This window comes from Ambystoma mexicanum, chromosome 2q, assembly GCF_040938575.1.
Source record: "Ambystoma mexicanum isolate Mex_15411 chromosome 2q, UKY_AmexF1_1, whole genome shotgun sequence".
Taxonomy (NCBI): Eukaryota; Metazoa; Chordata; class Amphibia; order Caudata; family Ambystomatidae; genus Ambystoma; species Ambystoma mexicanum.
Window position 1 is genome coordinate 792,912,059 of NC_090924.1, and position 24,627 is coordinate 792,936,685.

General features: G+C 48.2%; 1 protein-coding gene across 1 annotated transcript in view; it reads right to left on the reverse strand.

The window, feature by feature from the left end:
• PITRM1 (pitrilysin metallopeptidase 1) overlaps positions 1–24,627 on the reverse strand; it is a 1,609,076-nt gene that overhangs the window by 1,325,683 nt on the left and 258,766 nt on the right. Inside the window, exon 7 of the mRNA XM_069648021.1 lies at positions 17,440–17,600. Within this exon, the coding sequence (XP_069504122.1) occupies positions 17,440–17,600 (161 nt within the window). The remainder of the gene's footprint in view (positions 1–17,439; positions 17,601–24,627) is intronic.

The window sequence follows — 24,627 nt, forward strand, 5'->3', positions numbered from 1 at the left end:
TGTTGCTTGCATGGTGGGATAAGCGACCCACCGACGGGCGGAGTCCTCGGAAGAGGACGGGGATGGCTAGCGATGCCAGCGCTTCAGGGAATGCCTTGAAGAGGCAGAGGAGTAAAGTGTAAAGAACACCGATTCCTGGAAGGAGACCAACTGGACCTCCGACGATGACGCGGAGAGTCGCCGCTCGAATCATCCGTCGAAAACCCTGCAGACCTCGACTTCCTGGGCTTAGACACCCTACCTACTGACAACTTCTTCTTGCGCTCCCGCAAGGCCTTGGCCGTGAGCGAATGGCAGTTGACACAGTCGTCCGTGTCGTGGGCCTCCCCGAGGCACCGCAGGCAGGCGTCGTGCGAGTCCGTTACCGACATCTTGGACCCACAGTCCCCGCATTTCTTGAAGCCTGGATGCGGGGTTGAAGACGGAGTAGACATCGTCACAAACAGGCTTTTTTCACAAAAACCTAACAGGTTCAAAGAACCGAGAAGAATACAACAAACTCCAAAGAGTCAAGGCGTACCGAGATTCACGAAGCGAACACGTTCGCGGACAAAACGGAACTGAGGCTAGGGGCGTCATGCGTCCTACTTATCACATCGGGTGACGTCAGCCGTCGGAGGTACTGCTCCTTGGTACTGGTTTGGGAGTCTGTCATAGATATGCAATACGTCGGAGGACCCAATCTCCTCGAAGAACAAGTTACTCTCTTACCTGGTAACGTTCTTTCGATGGGATGGTCTGACAACGTATTCCATATCGCTCGCTCCCTACCTTCCCCGCTGCAGAATTTCTTATGTAATTGCAGCTTGCGTTCCACAAGGCCTTGTGTGTCTGACTGGCAGAAAACTGGTGTCACACGTTCTGGGGAAAAAACTACAACTGAGGCTACGGGCGTCGTGCGTCCTACTTATCACATCGGGCGACGTCGGCCGTCGGAGGAGGTCCTAGGGGACGGCACATCGACGAAGGACGCAGACGCTGAAAATTTTCCGAAGCAGCACAGCTGTGGACATTACCTGTCATAGATATGGAATACGTCGGAGGACCCAATCCCCTCGAAAAAGTATTTTGGCAGGGCATAATTCGTTGTACAAAATAATAAAGGATGGGGCAACGGAGAAATATATGAAGGATTTACAACTTGAGGTGGAAAATATATTGTTGAATCTCGGTGTCTCAATGAAATGTCTCAGAGAAACCTGCAAAGATCAAAACAATGATTAAAGCTTTTGACTGGGTGACTAACAATGAAGTGATTATGAATTCAAAGTTATACAATCAAGTAGTTTCCATGTGGAAATGGTTACCTGAACTTGAACCATATTTGGCAAAGTATCCTTCTAGGAAAATCCGTAATAGTTTGATGAGATTTAGGTTCAACGTTTTAAAGACTAATGAAATCTGCCACATTAGAAAACGAAGCACAGTGAATAAGAAAACATGTAGATTTTGTGAAAAGGTTTATGTTACTGAAACATTATGTCATCTGCTGTTAGTATGCCCAATGCTAGCTAATGAAAGACTTGTTTACTTTTCTGAATTTGTATTTGATACATCATATGTATTTAGGCAGCAATTGTGGTTTGTAATTGTTGCATGGGACCAATATTGCATTGAAGTGTAAAGTGATAGACTTTTTAACAATTATCTGCAAGGTGATGTGATTAAATATCCAGCAAGTACGAATCCCGGGTTCAAAAGAGGCAATGAAGTTTAGAAATGTATGTTGTATAGATTGTCAGAATATAAAGGTTTTAAGTGGTTTCTAGGCTGTCTACTGCTGATCATGGTTACCAAGGAGAATTTGGTTTTAAATAAGGATATGTGATATATGATTTTAATTTTGTAATCTTGGAATGTATTTGATGAAGATTTGATCAATTAGTTGTAAATTGTTATATTGACTCAAAAGTTTGTTTTTATGATTTCTGTATACTCACTGTTCTGTAAAGGTTTAAATAAACCAAATACAATAATTTAAAAAAAAAAGATATTTTTTGGTCTTTTTCTCTGAAGGTGCAATTTTACCTTTAGATCATTCCTATCTCTTTCCACCTGCCTCCCTTGGCCTCTCTTCCGCCCCCACCCACTCTCTCCTCACCTATGAAAAGGGATGCAATCATTAGAGTTGTCCACTCTATGAAGGTCTCACCCAAACACGTGTCTCCCTGCTCTTCCAGAACCATTAAGGACAGCATCTCCTCCCTTGCTCCGACTCTTGCAGACTTCTGCAACCACTCCTTAAGCATCTGGCTCTTTTCCCCTTCTCTCAAGCACTCCCTTGTGCACCCCCATTCTAAAAAGCCTTCAGCCGACCCCTCATGTCCGGCCAGCTACCACCCTATCTCTACTAAACCCGTCCTTGGGAAACTCCTGGAGAAGTCTGTCTCCCCCCCACCGACTGATCCAACACACTGAGCTCGTTGGTGGTTTACATGACCATCAATCTGGATTCCGAGCATCCAGAGGCACGAAAACCGCTCACCTGTGAAGAACTGCTCGCAAATCTTGACTCCAACTCTCCTGCTGTTCTCATTCTCCTTTACCTCTATTCCACCTTGTATACAGCCAACCACTCAATCCTCATAAAGCAGCTCCGACCAGGCACTGGATTGGTTGACCTCCTTCCTTAATAAACTCCCTTTGCAGGTGCTCCTGGGCTCCTTCTCCTCCTCCTCCTCCACCACCACCACCACCACCACCACCACTTTCTACATGTGGTGTTACCCAGGGCTCCATCCTCTAGGCTTGGCTTTTCAGCATCTACCTTTCACCTCTTGCTCACCTGACCTCTGCCTCCTCTTCCCATTTCCATTGTTACGCAGACGACAACTCTTCTTCAAGCTCCCCTCCTCCTCCTCCATCATCCCTGACTGCCCGTCTGCTATTCAATCTTGGTGCACCTCCAATAATCTCTGTCTTAATGACAGTAAGACCGAGATCCTTCCCATCAGGACTCCTGCTCCCTGTTGTCCTCCTGCACTCTGGCCGCCCTCTATGGGCTCACTTCCCTCCCCTTAGGCCAGAAAGAAACCTTGCAGTTTTCCTCGTCCTCCTCCTCCTCCTCCTCCCACCCTTCCCCCCCTTAGAGGCATTCTCCCTTTCCTCACCTTCGCACAGAAGCTCAATGTCTTTAGAGCTCTCAAGCTCGAAGTCTAGATTACTGTAACAGACTCTTTCTCAACCGGCCTTTCTTCTCTCTGTCCTATTCAACCAATCCAGAAAAAGGGCTGCAAGCCTTATCCTTGGCCTCAAGCCCTGGGACCATCTCTCCAGCTCTAAAATCTCTCCACTGGCTTCCAGTTGCTGCAAGCATCACCCACAAGGCTGTCTGGGCCCACGCTGTCTGCAACTCTTACTAAATACTCTCCTTCCAGATCCCAATGATCTTGTCTCTCCCACTCACCTATTCTCCCTCCCTCCCTCCCTCCCCCTCTCTTCCTCCCTCAAGAGTCCAATAGGGTTCTGGCCTTCTACCCAATTGCCCCCCCCCCTGCACTGGCCACACTGTCGGATGGTTGCCTCTGCCCTGCACTTCCCTGTTGGGCAGCAAACCTCCCCGTTCGCCTGGGTTGTCTCTGCCCATGCACTTACCTGTTGCCTCCCCAGCGGGCCCTTCCTCCCCAGGGGACCCTAATAGCACTTACCCCCACCCCAATACTTTTCCTTTTTCTTTTCACTGCACTTGCCCGCTTAGAATGTCAAGGCCTAGTAGGTCCACTATTCGTTTCGATTTATTCATTGTCATTTTCATTGTTTATTTGCTCCCTTGTGGCGCTTTGAAACTGTCTTGTAAATATCCAATAAACACAGATTGGATCCCTTAAAGAAGGCTTGCCTTTGTCCAATCCTGTCCGATGGCCCAGCAGGATTTGTCACACTCCTTTCTCAAGTCATATTCAACCTTCAGGAGCTCAAGAAGTCTGGGAGAGAAGTCCTTTGCAGAGTCCTCCAATTGTGAGGTGAAGGCAGGTAGCCCAAGGCAAAGGCAATCTATGCTTCCCACCCATTCCCAGGGCACATTGGGGGTGAACTGCTGCTGGAGCAAAACCTGCCTCTCTGGCAGCTCCACAGCTAAGTGCTGGCTAGCCTCCACAGGGTTTGGAGGTGTAGAAAACAAGGACCCATCTTGTCCCTGAGAACCTGTGTTGGGACTCCAGGTTAGGAAAGATTTTTCTTTTGGCGACTTTCCCTCCATAGTTTAGGGAACCCGCTTTATATGTGAGGACGAAGAAGAACGAGGCAGTGAAGAACCGCCAGGCGGCCGTAACCTCTTGCATTGCTCTTTTTCCTTTTATCCTTCTGCACAGGGACCAATCCAGGGTGCCGCTCTCCACACGCAGCGACCATGTGCAGGTCTACTTGACTCTGCCCCCCGTCCCCCTTGTGGAGAATGGTGAACAGTTGTTCTCTGTGTTCTCAGAGCACCTTCAGGTGCATCGATTTGCACAATGTGGAGTCCTGCGCATCGTGGCTTTCTCCAAGGCAGTAAAGTCATATGCACTGTGGGTCCGACACAGACACAAGACACTTGGCATCTGCAATCCGTACAGGGTTTGTACCCCGAAGGCCTCGTCGGATTCGGGAGGCAAAGCAAGAATATTTTTGTGCACACAAAATAAATATCTGTGCTCCTAATAGTGAGTTAAGCACACGCAGAAAAATGAAACTGAGGTCAAGGGGTCACAGCACATACACATATATATATATGAGAATGCATTACTTACCGTAAAAGCATTTCTGATGATTGTATCTGCTTAGATTCACATGCTGTGCATAGGTCCGACATCCAGTGGTCACTGCGGAGTATTGCATTTTGTTTTTCGTAGTCGAAAAGGGGACGTCGACAAGGCGTGTCTGAAACACTATCCCTATAGTGACGTGCGTTGTACCCACAATCCCTCACGCGTCGAGGTCCCTCTGTTTGTATTTTTCTGCCCTGAGGGAGCCTTCTAGACGTGAGTGAGTACAGAAAAGAGAGAGAGAGATATATAAAGGAAGTCTATGTTCCTTCCATCCGAGCGGGGAGGAAGGGCGGGCGCATGTGAATCTAAGCAGATACAATCATCAGAAATGCTTTTACGGTAAGTAATGCATTCTCTTCTGATGTTTGTTAATCTGCTTAGAATCACATGCTGTGCATAGACTAGCGAGCAGTACCCGGAGTTGGCGGTGGGTTATGAGAAGGAACAGTAGAGAAAAGGTGTCGTAATACTGCCTGTCCCACCTGGGAGTCAGATCTAGAGTGTGTATCTAGACAGTAGTGTTTTGTAAAGGTGTGCACAGAACTCCAGGTAGCCGCTTTGCAGATGGACTCAAGGGGAACATTTGCAATGAATGCTATGGATGCCCCCGTGCCTCGAGTAGAGTGTGCTCTTGGCCTAAAGGGCAGTTCTCTCTTAGCAAGAGTATAGCAGAGAGTGATGCATTGAACAATCCATCTAGAAATAGTGGATTTTGAAACTGCATCTCCTTCTCTTCCTGCTGCCACCGAGACGAAGAACTGATTAGTCTTTCTCAGTGGTCTGGTTCTTTCCATGTAGAACATGACCGCTCTGCGTACATCTAGTGTGTGCAGAGTCCTTTCTCCCAAATTGGAAGGATTTTGAAAGAACGTTGGTAGTTCTATAGATTGGTTTACGTGGAATTTAGAAATAAATTTCGGAGCAAACCTAGGGTGAGTGCGTAGAACCACTTTATCTTTGTGAACTGTAACGAAGGGGTCTAGAATAGAAAGAGCCTGAAGTTCACTTACTCTCCTGATGGAGGTGATAGCTATTAAAAAAGCAGTCTTAAGCGTGAGGTGTTTAAGAGATGCTTTGTGCATGGGTTCGAATGGAGAGCCCATGAGTCTGGTAAGTACCACATTAAGGTCCCATCCGGGAGCTGGGTCAGCTATCGGGGGGTGTATTCTCTTTACTCCCTCCATGAAGGCCTTTATAACAGGGATCCTCCACCACGACACTGAGTTGGGAAGTGGTGTATGCAGAAAGTGCAGCTAGGTGGACTTTAATGGAGTTAAACACTAGACCTGAATCCAATAGGTGGGTCAGGTATAGGACCACATGTGTGGGAGAGCAGTCAATAGGGTTGATGCTTTTACTCCTGCACCAGATGACAAATCTTTTCCACTTGCTAGAATAGCAGTGGCGAGTGTTCGGCTTTCGGGCTTCCCTGAGGATGTCCATGCATCTTTGCGGGAGTTGTAGATGTCCGAACTCTATGATCTCAGGAGCCAAGCTGCTAAGTTCATGTTCTGGGGGCATGGATGCAGAGTCCTGCCTTTGTCCTGAGACAGCATGTTGTACGGGCAGGGGAGTTTTACTGGGGGGGATAGAGACATCTCCATCAAGTGAGCGAACCATGGTTGTCGTGCCCACATTGGGGCCACTAGTATCATGGTCACTTGTTCCTGGTGCATCTTGTGCACCACTTTGTTGAGAAGGGGAGTCGGGGGAAAAGCGTAAACAAATTTCCCTGACCATTGCATCGACAGACCGTTCCCCTTGGATTGGTTCTGGGGGTACCTGGAGGCGTAACTTAGGCATTGTGAGTTTTCCAGGGTTGCGAACAGGTCTATATCTGGGAATCCCCATTGTGTGAAGACGTCGAAGACGATGTCTTCGTGCAGGCGCCATTCGTACTCTTTGGGCAGGGGGAAATCTCTGCTGAGACTGTCTGCTAGCAGATTGAGTTCCCCGGGTACATGTAGTGATAGTAGGAACATGTCCTGTTTGAGAGCCCACTTCCATATATTCTGGGCCAGCTTGGACAGGCCTGGAGAGTGGGTGCCCCCTTGCTTGTTGATGTAGTACATGGCTGTGGTGCTGTCTGTAAGGACCATTACTGTTTTGCCTTGTAGGTGTTCCTGGAAGGCTCTTAGCGCCTTGAACACAGCTAGTAGCTCCAGTAGATTTATGTGTTTGGATGCTACGTTCGGAGTCCACACTCCGTGAGCAGTCTGATGGGATAGGTGCGCCCCCCATCCTGTGAGGGATGCGTCTGTGGTTAGAGTGGCTTCCGCCACGGGTGTGGCAAAGGGTTTCCCTTTTTCCATGTTTTCCTTTGTCCACCACCGTAGCGAGAGAACTAAGGCCTGCGAGACCACAACTAGATCCTCCCATAGTCCGCTGGCCTGACACCACTGGCTGTTGAGCCACTCTTGCATTGGGCGCATGCGCAGGCGCGCGTGAGGTACCAAATAAATACACAACGCCATCATTCCTAGCAAGCGCATTGCCTTGCGTACCGTCACCTCTCGACCGGTTACATATTGAGGGTTTTGAAACAGCATGTTTTGGACCCTCTCTTTGGAGGGGAAGACGAGGCCGTCCTTTGTTTGAATTAGAGCCCCTAGGAATTGCTTGATTTGACTGGGGTCTAAATTGGACTTCTTTTCGTTGATGGAGAAGCCCAACTGGAACAAAAGGTCTACTGTCTTTTGGGTATTGGAGAAGCATGTTTCGTAAGAATCCCCTGTTATGAGCCAGTCGTCGAGGTAAGGGTAGACTGGGATGGACAACCTGCGCAGGTGGGCCGCTGCCACTGCCAGCACCTTCGTGAATACCCTTGGTGCTGATGCTATGCCGAAGGGTAGCACTTTGAACTGGTAGTGTTTGCCCTCTATCATGAACCTGAGGTATTTTCTGTGCGCTGGCAACATTAAAATATGAAAGTATGCATCTTTCATGTCCAATGTTGTCATGTAATCTCCCTGAGAAAGCAGTGGGATTACTTCCTGTAAGGTTACCATACGAAACTTTTGGGGTTTGATAAACTTGTTCGCTGGGCGCAGATCTAATACAGGGCGCATGGTTAGATCCTTTTTGGGTACAAGGAAGTACACTGAATAAATACCTTCCGTTACCTGAGATAGAGGCACGACCTCTATGGCTCCTTTTTCCAGCAGTAGTTGTACTTCTTGGAGAAGGATGGCAAGATGTTCCGGTGTCATGCGACGTCCCCTCGGGGGTCTGTAGGATGGGGAACTGTTGAATTCGATACAGTATCCGTGGGCTACGGTGGACAGTACCCAACGGTCTGACGTTATCTCCTCCCATGCAGGAAGAAAGGATGTTATCCGGCCCCCGACCGGTGTTGCATGGGAGGGGACGCGAATCTTCGCGTCACTTGGAGTTGTTGGGGGCTTGGGAGCCTCTGGGGGTGGATCCCCGACCCCTCCCTTTGCCCCGGCGTTGGCCTCTTTGGCTGTACTGCCCACTATTGGTTTGGTAATTGGTGGCAGGGTATTGCTGATGTTGATTTTGTTGTTGGTGTTGGCGTTGGCCACGAAAAAAGCGTTTGTTGCCATAGCCGCGCCTGGTAGTGGGCTTAGAGATTTGGTCAAGAGTCTTGATAGTGTCGAACTCTTTTTTAGCCATCTCTAGGGCTTCATCTACCGCTTTTCCGAAGAGGTTAGCGTCCTCGACAGGTTTATTTATCAAAGACGCCTGTGTCTCTGGTTTAAAGCCTGAGTTGCGCAGCCATACATGGCGCTTTAGGAGTATTCCTTGTACCAAGGAACGTCCTGCTGTTTCTGCCGCGTCCAGAGAGTTTTTAACAATGCTCTGGTTCACTTGGGTTCCTTCGCCAATAGTTGACAGTAGGCGCGTACGTAAAGGCTCCGGTGCTTCCTCGGCGTCTTTTCGCAGTTTGGCCCACTGCGCGTCTGCGTAGCTTGCAAGCAATGAATTGTTGTTGGCAATTCTTGCTGAGAAGGCAGCCCAGGAAGTAACTCTTTTTGCAAGGGCATATAGCCTCTTGCCCTCCTTGTCAGGGGGTGCCTCACTGGTGGAAAGTGGTACCCCTGCCCTCTTTCTAGTATTAGATACCACTAGGGAATCCGGAATGGAATGTCCCCTGATGTAGAGGGGGTCTGAGGGTGAAGGAGTGAAAAGTTTTTCAATCCGTGGATTGACCCCTCTGATCATTGCGGGAGTGGACAGCGAAGGTATGATCCTTCTCTTCACTGAAGCGAGGAGTGGAATGGTCTGGCTGACCGGGGGTTTTTCTTTAATCACTCTTTCTACAAAGTCTAATTCTGGAGAGAGTTCCCCGGTGTCGAGTTCGAAATGCGCTGCTGCTCTGCGCAACAGTGCATTGAACGTGGGCTGATCGTCAATTGGAGACGTGTTCCTAACTGGAGAATTGTCCGGAGGAGTTAGGTTTAGGACATCAGTGTCGGAATACACTGATGGTGATTGCCAGGGGTGTGAAGGTCCCTCTTCTGGGTTAACCCCGAAGCCTTCTTCTATAATGTCTGTTCTGTCTTCCAGACATTCCTCCTGGTTCTGTTCTTCATTGTCCATGAAATCATCTTCCTCCTCGAAGTCTTGTTCCTCCCCAGTGAGGTCATATACATCTTGGAAGTCTGAGGCTGTGTCCTGCTGGGGATCGACTAGCCTCGGATTTTTGGCCCTGGGGTCCTCCTGAGGCCCTTCTCTGGTCCTCTTGTGAGTTTGAGAGGCCTGGGTGGTCATGAACCTTTCCATCCTCTCCATACAGAGGTGGAGTCTTTCCATTGTTTCATGGGGTACCCCAGAGCGGTCTGGCGGGGGAAACATAGGGTTATCTAACTCGAAATGGCTCGACCTCTCCCAAAGCGTCGAGGAAAGTGTCCCGTCGCCCTCCGAAAAACCTTCAGGTGAGTCGGGAGACTCCCTGACTGAAGGGGGTAGTCCCTGCTTCCCTTCGGGCTTTTTCGGCGTATCCTTTAACTGATGCGTAACGCTCGACGTAATCTTCGGCGTACGCTTTTGGGCGTCGGCTACAGCGATCCTTGCTAAGCTATCTGCGACTCGCTTGTCGGCAACTCGTTTGGCGGCGGAAGCTTGAGTTTTCGGCGCTATGGGTATCGAACGCTCTACGGCGGTCTGCGCTTTCTGTTGGTGCGCACCGGCCGATGGTTTGGTGGCAGCGCCCTTGTTTGCCGAAAGCCCAGTCGCAGGTCGCGGCTGCGGTTGCGAGAGGGGCTTCGAACCCGAACGGTCCGAGGAGGCCTCCGGTGGAACCTGCGTCTCCTTGGGCGCCGAAGGTCTTTTCGACTTCGTCGAAGAAGAGCCGTGGGTTGTGTGTTTATGTGGATCTTTGTGTGCGTCTGTGTCGCCGGGGTGTTCATCCCCATAAGCAGGGCGTGAGCCGAGCCCGTCGGGGCCGGGGACAGACGACGAAGCGCGTAAGCGCTCCTTAGAGGGGGTTTCGACTTCCGTAGCGGAGGTCGTGTTATCGCGTTCCTCGTCACTGTCGGTGGTAGCAGCGGCGGGTGAACCTTTGGCCTTCGACATCGCGTAGGCCGCCCACCTTTTAACCCTTCGGTCTTTTAGAGTTTTAGGCTTAAGAAGCCGACAAGCCGCGCACCTTTCCTCCTTGTAATCGAGGGGCAAGCAGCGGTTACACCGTGAGTGCTTGTCCTTCCAAGTGAATTTGCCTTTACAAAGTGGGCAAAACCTAAACAGTGTCCTCTCCATAGCCGAGGCAATAAATCGCGATAAACACCCCAAGGGAAAGGAAGGGGAAAGGGAAAGGCATTCTCAGAAAAGACCCAGAGATGTCCCACGACCCCACTCTCCCTACTGTATATGGCCTGCGAGGCCAGGCCACGTGTTCGGCAGCGCCGAAGGATTCCTTCCGCTCGACCCTCCGTCGAAGATTCTTTTCGGCGGAGAACAGCTTACAACTGCGTCGAGGGAGGGATTATTAATATTAGAGAAAAAACGACCAAAGGTCGAGGAGTTGCAATGTCTCTCGAGGAGCTCCGCGTGAAGGCGACCAGAAGCTGGGCGGAAAAAAACAATCTGAGGGACCTCGACGCGTGAGGGATTGTGGGTACAACGCACGTCACTATAGGGATAGTGTTTCAGACACGCCTTGTCGACGTCCCCTTTTCGACTACGAAAAACAAAATGCAATACTCCGCAGTGACCACTGGATGTCGGACCTATGCACAGCATGTGATTCTAAGCAGATTAACAAACATCAGAAATATATATATATATATATATGACAATGCATTACTTACCGTAAAAGCATTTCTGATGGTTGTATCTGCTTAGATTCATCGAGGTCCCTCTGTTTGTATTTTTCTGCCCTGAGGGAGCCTTCTAGACGTGAGCGAGTACAGAAAAGAGAGAATATAGAAAAGGATGTCTATGTTCCTTCCATCCGAGCAGGGAGGAAGGGTGGGCGCATGTGAATCTAAGCAGATACAACCATCAGAAATGCTTTTACGGTAAGTAATGCATTGTCTTCTGATGTTTGTTAATCTGCTTAGAATCACATGCTGTGCATAGACTAGCGAGCAGTACCCGGAGTTGGCGGTGGGTTATGAGAAGGAACAGTAGAGAAAAGATGTCTTAATACTGCCTCTCCCACCTGGGAGTCAGATCTAGAGTGTGCATCTAGACAGTAGTGTTTTGTAAAGGTGTGCACAGAACTCCAGGTAGCCGCTTTGCAGATGGACTCAAGGGGAACATTTGCAATGAACGCTATGGAAGCCCCAGTGCCTCGAGTGGAATGTGCTCTTGGCTTGAAGGGTAGTTCTCTCTTAGCAAGAGTGTAACAGAGAGTGATGCATTGAACAATCCATCTAGATATAGTGGACGTAGAAACTGCATATCCTTCTCTTCCTGCTGCTACAGAGACAAATAACTGATTAGTCTTTCTCAGTGGTCTGGTTCTTTCCATGTAGAACATGACAGCTCTGCGTACATCTAGTGTATGCAGACTTTTTTCTCCCAAGCTGGAAGGGTTTTGAAAGAAGGTTGGTAGTTCTATTGACTGGTTTACATGAAATTTCGAGATGAATTTTGGTGCAAACCTTGGGTGTGTGCGTAGAACCACCTTATCCTTGTGAACTGTTACGAAGGGGTCTAGTACAGAAAGAGCCTGTAGTTCACTTACTCTCCTAATGGAGGTGATAGCTATTAGGAAAGCAGTCTTAAGAGTGAGGTCTTTAAGAGTTTCCTTGTGCATGGGTTCGAAAGGAGGGCCCATGAGTCTAGAAAGTACCACATTTAAGTCCCATCCGGGAGCTGGGTTAGCTATCGGAGGGTGTATTCTCTTTACCCCCTCCATGAAGGCCTTGATAACTGGTATCTTCCACCACGACACTTTGAGTTGGGAAGTGGTGTATGCAGAAAGTGCCGCTAGGTGGACTTTCATGGAATTGAAGACTAGACCTGAATCCAGTAAATGGGTCAAGTACAGAACAATGTTAGTGGGAGAGCAGTCAACCGGGTTGATGCTCTTACCTCTACACCAGATGACAAATCTTTTCCACTTGCTAGAATAGCAGTGGCGAGTATTAGGTTTTCTGGCTTCCCTGGGGATGTCCATACATCTCTGCGGGAGTTGTAAATGTCCAAATTCTATGATCTCAGGAGCCAGGCTGCTAAGTTCATGGTCTGAGGGCATGGATGCAGTGTCCTGCCCTTGTCTTGTGACAGCATGTTGTACGGGCAGGGAAGTTTGACTGGGGGAGCTAGGGACATCTCCATCAAGTGAGCGAACCATGGCTGCCGGGCCCACATTGGGGCCACTAGTATCATGGTAACCTGCTCCTGGTGCATCTTGTGCACCACTTTGTTGAGAAGGGGAGTCGGGGGAAAGGCGTAAACAAATTTCCCTGACCATTGAATCGACAGACCGTTCCCCTTGGACTGGTTCTGGGGGTACCTGGAGGCGTAACTTTGGCATTGTGAGTTCTCCAGAGTTGCGAACAGGTCTATTTCCGGGAAACCCCATTGCGTGAAGACGTCTAAGACGATGTCTTCGTGCAATTGCCATTCGTACTCTTCGGGCAGGGGGAAGTCTCTGCTAAGTTTGTCTGCTAGCAGATTGAGTTCCCCTGGTACATGTTGTGATAGTAGGAACATGTTGTGTTTGAGAGCCCACTTCCATATATTCTGGGACAGCTTGGACAGTCCTGGAGAGTGAGTGCCCCCTTGCTTGTTGAGGTAGTACATGGCTGTGGTGCTGTCTGTGAGGACCATCACCGTCTTTCCTTGTAGGTGTTCCTGAAAGGCTTTCAGTGCTTTGAACACCGCTAGTAGTTCCAGCAGGTTTATATGCTTGGATGCTAAGCTCGGAGTCCACGCTCCGTGAGCAGTCTGATGGGATAGGTGAGCCCCCCCATCCTGTAAGGGATGCGTCTGTGGTTAGAGTGGCTTCCACTGCGGGTGTGGCAAAATTTTTCCCTAATAACAGGTTTTCTTTTGTCCACCATCGTAGCGAGAGAACCAAGGCCTGCGAGACCACCACTAGATCGTCCCATTGTCCGCTGGCCTGACACCACTGGCTGTAGAGCCACTCTTGCATTGGGCGCAGGCGCGCGTGAGGTACCAAATAAATACATGATGCCATCATCCCTAGCAAGCGCATTGCTTTGCGTACCGTCACCTCTCGACCTGCCACATAATGGGGGATCTGAAACAGCATGTTTTGGACCCTCTCGTTGGAGGGGAAGACGAGGCCGTCCTTTGTTCGAATTAGAGCCCCTAGGAATTGTTTGATTTGGCTGGGGTCTAAGCTGGACTTCTTTTCAATGATGGAGAAGCCCAGTTGGGACAAAAGGTCTACGGTCATTTGGGTATTGGAGAAGCATGTTTCGTAAGAATCCCCTGTTATGAGCCAGTCGTCGAGGTAAGGGTATACCGGGATGGATAACCTGCGCAGGTGGGCCGCTGCCACTGCCAGTACTTTCGTGAATACCCTTGGTGCAGATGCTATCCCGAAGGGTAGTACTCTGAACTGGTAGTGTTTGTTCTCTATCATGAACCTGAGGTATTTTCTGTGCGCTGGCAACATTAAAATATGAAAGTATGCATCTTTCATGTCTAGTGTTGTCATGTAATCCCCTTGTGATAACAGTGGGATTACTTCCTGCAAGGTCACCATACGAAACTTTTGGGGTTTGACAAACTTGTTCGCTGGGCGCAGATCTAATACAGGACGCATGGTTAAGTCCTTTTTGGGTACAAGGAAGTACACTGAATAAATACCTTCTGTTACCTGAGATAGGGGAACAGCCTCTATAGCCTCTTTTTTCAGTAGCTCTTCTACTTCTTGAAGAAGAATGGTGAGGTGTTCCGGTGTCATGCGTCGGTTCCGTGGGGGCCTGTACTTCGGGGAACCGTTGAATTCGATGCAGTATCCGTGGGCTATGGTGGATAATACCCAGCGGTCCGACGATATTCCCTCCCATGCTGAAAGGAACGATGTTAGCCGGCCCCCGACCGGTGATGCATGGGAGGGGACCCGAATCTTCGGGTCATTTGTTGGTATTGGGCATGGAACCTTTGGGGCTGGAGCCGCGACCTCTTCCTTTGCCACGGCGTTGGCCTCTTTGATTGAACTGGGTGTTGTTACCCTGGTTAGAGGGCCAGTTGGTAGCAGAGTAAAATTGCTGTTGGTTTTGCTGCTGGCGTTGGCCACGAAAGGAGCGTCTATTGCCATAGCTGCGTCTGTTAGGGGGCCTAGAAATTTGGTCAAGAGTCTTGATGGTATCAAACTCTTTCTTCGCATGTTCTAGGGCCTCATCAACTGCTTTCCCAAACAGATGTTTGTTCTATGGGCTTATTTATCAGGGAAGCCTGGGTTTCCAGCTTAAATCCCGAATTGCGCAGCCAGACATGGCGTTTGAGAAGTATTCCCTGAACCAGGGAACGGCCAGCCGTCTCTGCGGCATCTAAGGAGTTCTTTACGATGCCCTGGTTTACAAGAGTTCCCTCTGAGATTATAGCTAACAGGCGTGAACGCAGGGGTTCTGGTGCGTCCTCTGCTTCGCTGCGCAGCTTGCTCCACTGTGCATCTGCGTAGCTAGCTAGTAGGGAATTGTTATTTGCAATCCTAGTTGAGAAGGCGGCGGAGGTCGTGATTCTCTTCCCAAGTGCATAGAGCTTCTTGCCCTCTTTGTCAGGTGGTGCCTCACTAGTGGATAGTGGTACCCCCGCTCTTTTTCTTGTATTAGTAACTACGAGGGAGTCCGGAATAGAATGTCCTCTGATGTACAAAGGGTCAGAGGACGAAGGGCTGAAGAGCTTTTCTATCCGAGGGTTGACCCCTCTGACTAAGGCAGGATTGGAAAGGGAAGGAGTTATTCTTCTCTTTATAGAAGCCAGGAGCGGAATAGACTGACTACCAGGGGCTTTTTCTTTTTAATAACTTTCTCTACAAAGTCTATGTCAGGAAGAGTCTCCCCTGTGTATTTCAAAATGCGCTGCTGCCTTGCGCAATAGTGCATTAAGTGAAGGTTGGTCATCTATGGGAGAGGTGTTTCCAATAGGTGAATCCTTGGGAAGAGAAGGGTGAAAGACATCAGGGTCTGAGTGCACTGATGGGGATTGCCAAGGCTGCACTGATGGGGATTGCCAGGGCTGCGAGGTAGCTGTATCTTCTTCAAAAGCTCCTGCACTAGTGTAAGGATCTTCTTCAAACCCCTCTTCCTCATGTTCTTCCTCTCCACCCAAACACTCATCTTCCTGGAGGTATTGCTGCTCTTCAGTGAGGTCATATACGTCTGTAGAAGGGGGAACAGCCTAGGAATCTTGACCCTAGGGTCATCCTGGGACCATTCTCTTGGTCTTTTGGGTGTGGGTGGGTTTTGGCTTCCCAAAAACCTTTCAATTTTCTCCATACAAGAATGGAGTCTTTCAAGGGTCTCATGGGGGACCCCTGAATAGTCTAGAGGGGGGAAATCAGTGTCTTCACCTTCAAAACGCTTAAAACGCTCCCACAACGTCGAAGAAAGGTTTCCGTCGCCCTCTGAAAAGCCCTCCGGTAGTTCAGAAGTGTCCTTAGATGAAGGGGGCAGTTCCTGGCTACTCTTGCGCTTTTTCGGCGTTTCCATAGCTTTTTGTGCGGTATTCGACGTTTGTTTTGTCGTCCGCTTACGTTTGTCTTCGGAAACAATTCTCGCCAGGCTCTCGACAACGAGTTTGTCAGTAGAGGGCTCTGGTGTCGACGTTGCCTGCGTTACGCGTTGTTCCTCGACGGCCGCTCTATGGAGCGTTACGTCGGATGATTTTGAGGTAGCTCCCGTGTTTGATGAAAGCCCAATCGCTGGTCGCGGCTGCGTTTGCGGGTGGGGCTTGAGACCTTTACGGTCTGAGGTAGATGCCGGAGTGCCCTGCGTCCCCTTCGGCGCTGATGGATCCTTCGTCTTCGACGAAGAAGAGCCGTGGGTTGTGTGCTTAGGCCTATGGGGTCTATGTGCGTCCTTGTCGCCGGGGTGTTCATCCCCATAAGCAGGGCGTGAGCGGAGCCCGTCGGGGCCGGGGACGGACGTCGAGGAGCGCGAGCGCTCCTTCTGGGGGTTAATGACTTCCGTAACAGACGTCGAGTTATCACCCTCCTCGTCACTTTCTGTAACAGCGGCGGCGGGTGAGGAAACTGACTTCGACATAGCGTAGTCCGCCCACCTCTTAACTTTTCGTTCTTTAAGAGTTCTTGGTTTCAAGAGCTTACAGGCCGCGCAGCTGTCCTCCTTATGATCGAGGGGCAAGCAACGATTACAGAGCTTGTGTTTGTCCTTCCAAGTGTATTTGCCCCTACAGCGTGGGCAAAACTTAAAAAGGTGTCCTCTCCATAGCTGAGGCAATAATAACTGGTGATAACAACCCCAAGGGAAAGATAGGGGAGAAAGAAAGACATTCTCAAAGAGAAGATAAAAGTTCGAACCCCCACTCTCCCTACTGTATGTTGGCCGGCGAGGCCAGGCCACGTGTTCGGCAGCGCCGAAGGATCTCCTCCGTATCTTCCCCTCCGTCGAAAAGTTCGGCGGAGAAACAGCTTTACAGCTAACGTCGAGGGGAGGGATCTTTAACAATATAATAAGTATAATTAAGGACCGAGGTCCGTAGTAAGTATTTGCAATGTCTCTCTAGGAGCTCCGCGTAAGGCGACCAGAAGCTGGGCGGAAAAAAACAATCTGAGGGACCTCGACGCGTGAGGGATTGTGGGTACAACGCACGTCACTATAGGGATAGTGTTACAGACACGCCTTGTCAACGTGCCCTTTTTCGACTACGAAAAACAAAATGCAATACTCTGAAGTGACCAATGGATGTCGGACCTATGCACAGCATGTGATTCTAAGCAGATTAACAAACATCAGATATATATATATATATATACTGGCCCAGACATCATGCCCAGCGCGGGACAAGTAGAGGCATTGGGGTGGAAACAACACGGAGCCAACTAGCGGTGGAGAACGTTTCTGAAGAGCAGCTAGCGCTGGGAGCTCGATATCGTAGATGAGGAATCAGTGGGAGGAAGGAGTGGGAGTCCATTAGAAAGTCATAATATTAGAGCTTAGACAGACTCTGCATCTACATGTTACATCAGATACAATCTCCAAACTGGAATATCGAGGATAATTATGTGAAATATGTGAGTAGACAACTAAAAATAAGGCACACCAACTAACCCACTGGTACATACCTTGCATTACTTGGATGATAGTGAGTGGCATGAAACTGTTTTAGCTGCTCCCAGGTTAGGTCAGGAATGTTAACTGGATCTCCACCAGATACTACAGAGTAGGTATGACCAGGAAGGAGTCTGTTCTGAAGGTGTTGAGCGAATACTCTCTCATTGTCAGTCTAAAAAAAAAGAGTAAAAATCAAAAAAGAAGAAAGGATTAAAAAAAGTAATTTAAAAAAAATTAAAAATTATATATAACATCTTCATCTAACCATACTCAAAAAGGAGTCACATGTTAACTTGTCAGCAATCGTACACTTTAATGGCCAAAACCGAAGTGTATCCAAGTTCTAACTAGAAGGGAGTAAGCAGCAAGGTACTCCCATTGCTTGGCCAGGAATGGGCATGGAAAACAAATGAATTCCTTACCCTCAGATCCTATAGAGAAACTAAAGCTTCCTGGTGTCACTAGTTCTCGTCTGAACAACTCATTAACGGCAGAAAACTTTGACCTAGTATTTGTGCCAAAAAAAACTAACTCATGATCTGTGTAGCAATCACAGCCCTGGAAGACTATTCACCATGTATACCAGATAGCGAAAAACAAACCAGAGTTGGTGGGATGGCAAGAGCTGCACAGTCCTATACAGGGGCACATTTTGGTTAAGACAACTATTGAGCTCTTCCTCCGTTGTCAATTTAAAAAACAAAAATGAAACCAATTTTCTGTTGTATTGCCCCACAGGAGCCTGATCCACTCTTAGTACGTTTCTTTCCAGTATGACACTACGACAGTCTAGCAGATCAAGGGACCATGTATGAATGTATTTAGCGCTTTCACTAAAGCGCTTAACTATGATGAAACAATTGTACAACATTAAGAAATATAACAAAAGGCAAAAGAAAAACAAAAAGATGAAAATGAGAAATGTTAAGAGTAGAGAGTGAGCTTTAGGAGGAGTACGAAATAGATTGTTTTGGGTGCTAGAGAGAAAATTAACTAAAGCAGGAGGCAGCACTAGGGGCTTTAGTATCAGTAAGAGGAAATTGTGAGCGGAGTGTGAAATTAGAGGAGAGAGATAAGAGGGAGCAGACCATGGAAACATTTACAGGAAATGGTGAGAAAATATAAGACTTTGAGAATGAAAGGAGGAAGGGAAAAAAATAAGTCAAATAGAGTTACTTACTGACCAAAGAGGGTTAAGATGAGAAGCAGGGAGGCCATGAAGAAGAGCAGAGCTGTAGTTGATACTTCTGCTCGCCCCAAAAAGCAAGCGTGAGCAAATTATTTGTAAAAATAACCAGACTACTCATTGTTATGGATCCAATTTATTCAACAATGTTCCAAAACAAAGAACAAATAAGGACATCAATAAGCAACTATACTTCATAACCCCTAACCCCAAAATCAAAACAGCTTTGAATTTATAAACCCCTCTATAAACATGTATCCACAACATGAAGAACAAATCTATAGGGAAAAAAGAATGAAAAAACAAAACCCAACCCAACACCCACCCCATCTCAGACCATCCCGGAAAGAATATATACATCATAGTTTCATATTATACAAATATCAGCAGTAACACAATGCTAACATTTGCATCACTATAACATTCAGATATGAAATAAAAGAATTTTTACTTATTTTAGCAGCCAGCCAATCCCAGAGAAACATACTCAACCCAGGTCCAAACACAAAAATGTCCCCCAAATCCTTTGAAACAACAAATCCTGCTTCTGCATTGAGACAACCACTCTTTCAATATTGCAAATGTGATACATTTCCTCCCACCAAATGTCACATTTCAGAACGTTTTCCGATTTCCTGTTTAGCAAAATAAATTTTTTCACCACAGAGGCACATCTTAAAGTCCAAGTAATTTGATGTTGATTCAAATCCTCCAGTAGGGTGGTTTCCCCTAAAACCAGTGTCTCAAAGTCATAGTACAGGGTTACACTGTTCATCACTTCGACAATACCGTGCCAGAAGTCTTTCACCATAAGGCACTCCCGGAACATGTGTTCCATCGTACGACATTCATTACCACATCTCCAACAGTCAATTAGGTCTTGCTTGAACAGGCAAACTGGTGTCCAAAATACTTGGTTGAGGATCTTTACCCGACAAGCCCTTTCCCCCATTTTCAGGGACATCTTTTTTATGTTACTGCAAAGATCTATCCATCTTCCTTCAGTCATTTCATCCTTCAGAATCACTGACCAGGATGCTAAGATCTTCATGTTCACTTAAGAGAACCGATTTAAGAGATTATACATCTTAGAAGCCATATGATCACTGTTGCTTATTTTCTTAAGGTTGAACAATAGGTTGTGTATGGGAGCGAGGGGTCCTCAGGCCCCCTCGCATCGTACGCTCCTCAGTACAAGGCTTGGACCACGTGCCTCTGGTAGTGGGATTGCCCCTTGCCCTTATGTAAAGTTAACCACGGTTGACTGCTACATAGATGGGACTACTGAGCAAGACACGGGGCATCCATCTTTTGTGCCCCCTTTCGACTCCATCTTGGGTAAACAGGCCTCACTGCGAAAGTACAGCAATGCTCAGCTCCCCTTCCACCGCAGCAGCCAAGGACAGAGACACACACACACACAAGGCACGCAGGCAGCTGGCTGGCCCCCACCCTTGCACTCCCCCTGCGAAGGAAAGCTCTGCGCTTCCATTCTCATGCTGAAGCTGGAGAAAGTTGCAACAATCAATATGCTACAGTTTTCTTCCTCTGAGATCACTGTTCATCTGAGAACCGGCATGTGAACCAGGATGAGCTAAGCACTTTCTGCTCAATTCGTCCTCATAAACATGCAAGCCACCCACCCCCGTTAGAACAATTTATTGCCATCCTGACCCTCCACCCCCTGTAAGGTATTTCTTTCAAGTGCCAGTCCCTCGCCTGTGCTGCGTAATCCACCCAATGCACTCCTTACTAACTTTAAGCATTTGTACTACTATATATGTTTTTACTTGCACTAATGAGTCTGAAACCTAGAAAAAAGATGTGAAACACAGCCTGATTCTTCTACATGCACATAAGGTCAAGGCCTTCAATTAAAGCCACGAATGACCCAATTGTACTGACAATCATTGTGTGTGACTTATGCAGAAATGTGACAAGTAGCATAAAATGTTTTAAATAATTTGTTATTTAGTGTGTAACATATTAGCTTAGGTAGTGACCACAGTGAACGGACCCTGACCTGCATGGAGCACAAGATGTTTGACGTCCGTCAGCTACTCAGCCAACCAGGAGGAAGAGATGCTACCCACACCTACAGCACCACACCGTCTGGCCAATCGCGTCCATTTAGCATTTTTTGTTAGAGTTACTTTAACTAATATAAATACAAGTATGATGTAATGAGATTTGGGAGAGTTTTTTGGGTTGTTTCCTAGCTGGAGAAATAAACCATCCTTTGAACTCTTGCAGCCGGGTCTCAGTGCCTCTTTCCCCCGACAAGGGGTTGTGTCTGCCATTTTATTTTTTCTCTCACACATAGTAAGCCGGGGAAAGGCACCTACATTTTTGGTGACCCCCGCAACGTGATTTAGAGAGGTGCCTTGAGGCCTGCGCTGCCCGGCAGCGAGATCCAGGGCGCCCCCCAGCAGAACCATCGCCTCCGCGGTTGACCAGACTGTGCACACCAAGAAGAAAGGGTCAAGGGTTCCCGGTTGACGAATACCCGATCGAAAAAGCTGCTCGCCAAGGCAGGCCACGGCTTGGTTGGGGGACGGACCTGAGCGAGATCCAGCCGTGAGCGGCGACCCTCGGAGTACCTGACTGAACACGTGGAGTCCCGGTTGCAAAGAACCCAAAGGCAGGTAAGGGGAAATACGGGAAGAAGGGAATTAGCAACAAAGGGAAGGTGGCTAAGAATAGGGTCTGCGTGAGTGACGGTGAGGCTTTTCTGATCTATCCTTTATATGGCCATTAGGTGTTGTAAGAAGTGAGAAGAGGAGAAGTGGTAGTCTAGCCCGTAGGGGGTAGAAGGCGGCGCCGCGTAGCATTTGTCCCGACCAAGTGCAGAATAGAGATAAAGAGAAAAATAGTAGGGGTCTCGTGTAGGCTCGGAGTAGTTTTTAGAATATTCTTTTTCCGTGGAAGTAAGAAATCCTGAGACATAATAAAGGTGAAAGAGGTGGGGAGTGAATGCGAAATAGTAGGTAGTATAGGGAAGAAGTAAAAAACAGGGACAGTAACGGGAATAGGGAAAGAACAAACGCGCGCAGGCAGTGCATGTGTATGTTGCATGATTATGTGTTTGTCGGTCTGCTTTTATGTATATGTCTTGTATTAAAATACTTTAGCGTGTTCAACAAGTAATTTGTGATTGATATAAAGGTAAAGCAGAAAAAATAAACTGTGAGGGGTGATCAGGTAACACCTCTCAGGAAGCTAATGTGACATATGGTAATTGTGAGCATTGATAAGTAACGTATTATTTCCATATATTGTAACTGACATACCAAGTTAAAGGTGGGAAGAGATTCAAAAGGTACTAGAATACACAAGAAAGGAAAAGAAACATTGCCATGGGGGGAGTAACACCACTAGCACATATTTGCCAGCACCTTCCACTTTATAGCGACAGGATACAGAAGTATCACGATCAGTGGATCACTGAGATAAAGGGAGGCGGGGTCACACCAATTTGGCCAGAAGGAGGATTATTTGACAAAAGAGAGTTGGACCTAGTAGCAACACATTTGCTAGCGTGATACAAAGGGAAACAGTTACAGAACCGGAGAGAAGTGTTAGATTTATGGCGAATGTTTGAGGAAGTTACCCCCACGGCAGAGGTAGGTACAAGCCGAATGACAGAAAAGCAGAAAAACCCTGAAGTAGTAGGCGGGACACCAAAAGGGGAATGCTCAACAACTACAACCGAAAACAAAGTAACAAAAATCTATCCCTTAATGACTAGGCCAGCGGTAGGGTTTAGTGAACCCCTGTATATACCACCCACCGCCACTGCCCAAGGTGGGGCAACAGCCCCCGAACCTCCACCATATGACAAAGGAGGCCTGTATGGCCCCACGAGTGCGCCTCCTGTGGATATAGTACGTTTAACAGGTGATTTTAACCGTCAGCTAGCACACGCACAAATGGAAATAACACGGTTAAGAGCTTTATGTGACAAAGGGCAAATGCTGCCAGGGGGGGGGGGGGTACCCCGCTGTCACTGGCAGATCTCACACCTCCGATCGGGGCAGCAAGCAATGCAACCCCAGGAGCCTCGGTATCAGGGCAGTCTATAGTATCGCAAGGGACGTCATCGCAGCAGAGGCAAGAACAAGAGTGGCAGTCAGGACAGTTCCTGTTCCAATTGAATAACAAGCCAGTGAGGATTATATGCCCAGATACACCGGAGAGTCAAAGTGGAGATCAGGGTGAAAGACAATGAAGTGAACCAAAGGAAAACTGGGAGGATAATAATGAGCTAGAGTCAGAAATAGAAGAAATATGGGACGATTTAGATGAATACGAAGAAGCAGCTGCCGCAGAGGGTTCCCCACTGCCAAACCGCCGTTACCCAGACACATTATCACCACCATTATGGCAAGGTAGATTAAGACAACGAACAGGGAGGATAGGAAACATACTAGTAAGTAAAACAAAAAAGGGAAGACGAGCAGAACGGGAAAGAAACAAACTACAAATGCCACTGATACATAAAGGAGCAGGTAGGCCAAACTATATTTCATGGGCCCAAATGGACAAAACCAACTTGTTGAAACTCCTCCCCCCGCTGACGGGAGGGGCAGGTAAGTGGATACATGTATTTGAGAAGAACACGGCAGGTGTGCCGTTAGCTATAGGTGATGTAAAAAGTCTATTAGTTTCAGCAATCGGGACCAAGTAGACACAATCTGGGAAAGGGCAGGGTTCCCGGGAGTAACAATGAGCTGTGACCGACACGATGGATCACCATTCAACAATGTTCGAGCACAAGTGTGGGATGCATTACGGCGTGCATTTCCAGACGTTCCAGATTTACATGCAGTGATCCAGTGCACGATGGAGGAGAACGAGGATCCTGCGCAATTCATTTTGCAAGTGCAAGACTTATGGAGAAGCAAAACTGGTACGGCATGGAATCAATCAACAGCTTTATTCTATTTTATCATTAAAAAGGGGTTGCCGAAAGAGGTGCAGAAGGCCTTGGACAAAATAGCTGGGATCGAAGCCAAAGGGTGGCCTGAAATACAGAGCATAATTGTACACCACTGGAGGAGGATCAAAGAGAAGGAAAAGGAGGTCACGCAAAAGAGGCTGGCTGACGAAGCAAAATTAGTACAGACGAAATTAGTGAAGGTCGCCGCCATTACTGCCAGTGCAACAGCAGACAGAGGAAACGAAGGAGAGGAAAACGCGGGAGGCAGGCCCGTTGGGATAGCAGCGCAGTGGGTTGGAGAGGACCAAGGACAGTGGAACGGAGAGGAACAGCCATGCCAAGGATCGCAGTGGCAGAACAGGCCGGCCCAAGGAAGAGGTGGGTACCGCGGGCAAAGGGGAGGATACAGAGGAATGGGAAACAGAGGGTATGGTGGGCAAGGACCAAGGGGAGGACAACAGGGGTCATGTTGGAATTGTGGAAGATGGGGACATTATTCACGAGATTGTAGAATGCGACCATCAGGGTATTTCAACAGCAACAACAACAGCCCATGAACAATGAACAGGGGTGGGGCTGCCCACACCCAGGTAGCCCTTGTGGAGCTCTAATGGGGAGGGGGGGGGGGGACAACAGGATCAATACTGCTATGACCCCCAAATGCAACAGAGACAGCCAGCCCCACAACAGCAGCAACAGCAGCAGCAGCCACAACAGCAAAACGCACTACAGCCCATGGCGAGACAAAACCCAGTAGGGAACATAAACAATAACTCTTTTGCAGCGGCCACAAATGCCAGGTCAGCAAAGATACCAAGACTAGGACAGCCCACAGGGAGCACTTGCGTGTCCAGTCCTATCCACCACACAAAGTGCAAATGAGGAACCACTAGTGGCGACAGAGATAGGAAACAAGCAGTTTATCTTTATGGTAGACTCTGGAGCAGAAAAATCATGCCTCACAGAAGGGCGGTTTCAGCTCTCGGGAAGAAATTTGGAGACGCAGGGGTTCTCTGGGGCTATTTTAAAAGTTCCTTATACAAAAGATCTTGATGTAACAGGGGGGGGAAAAAC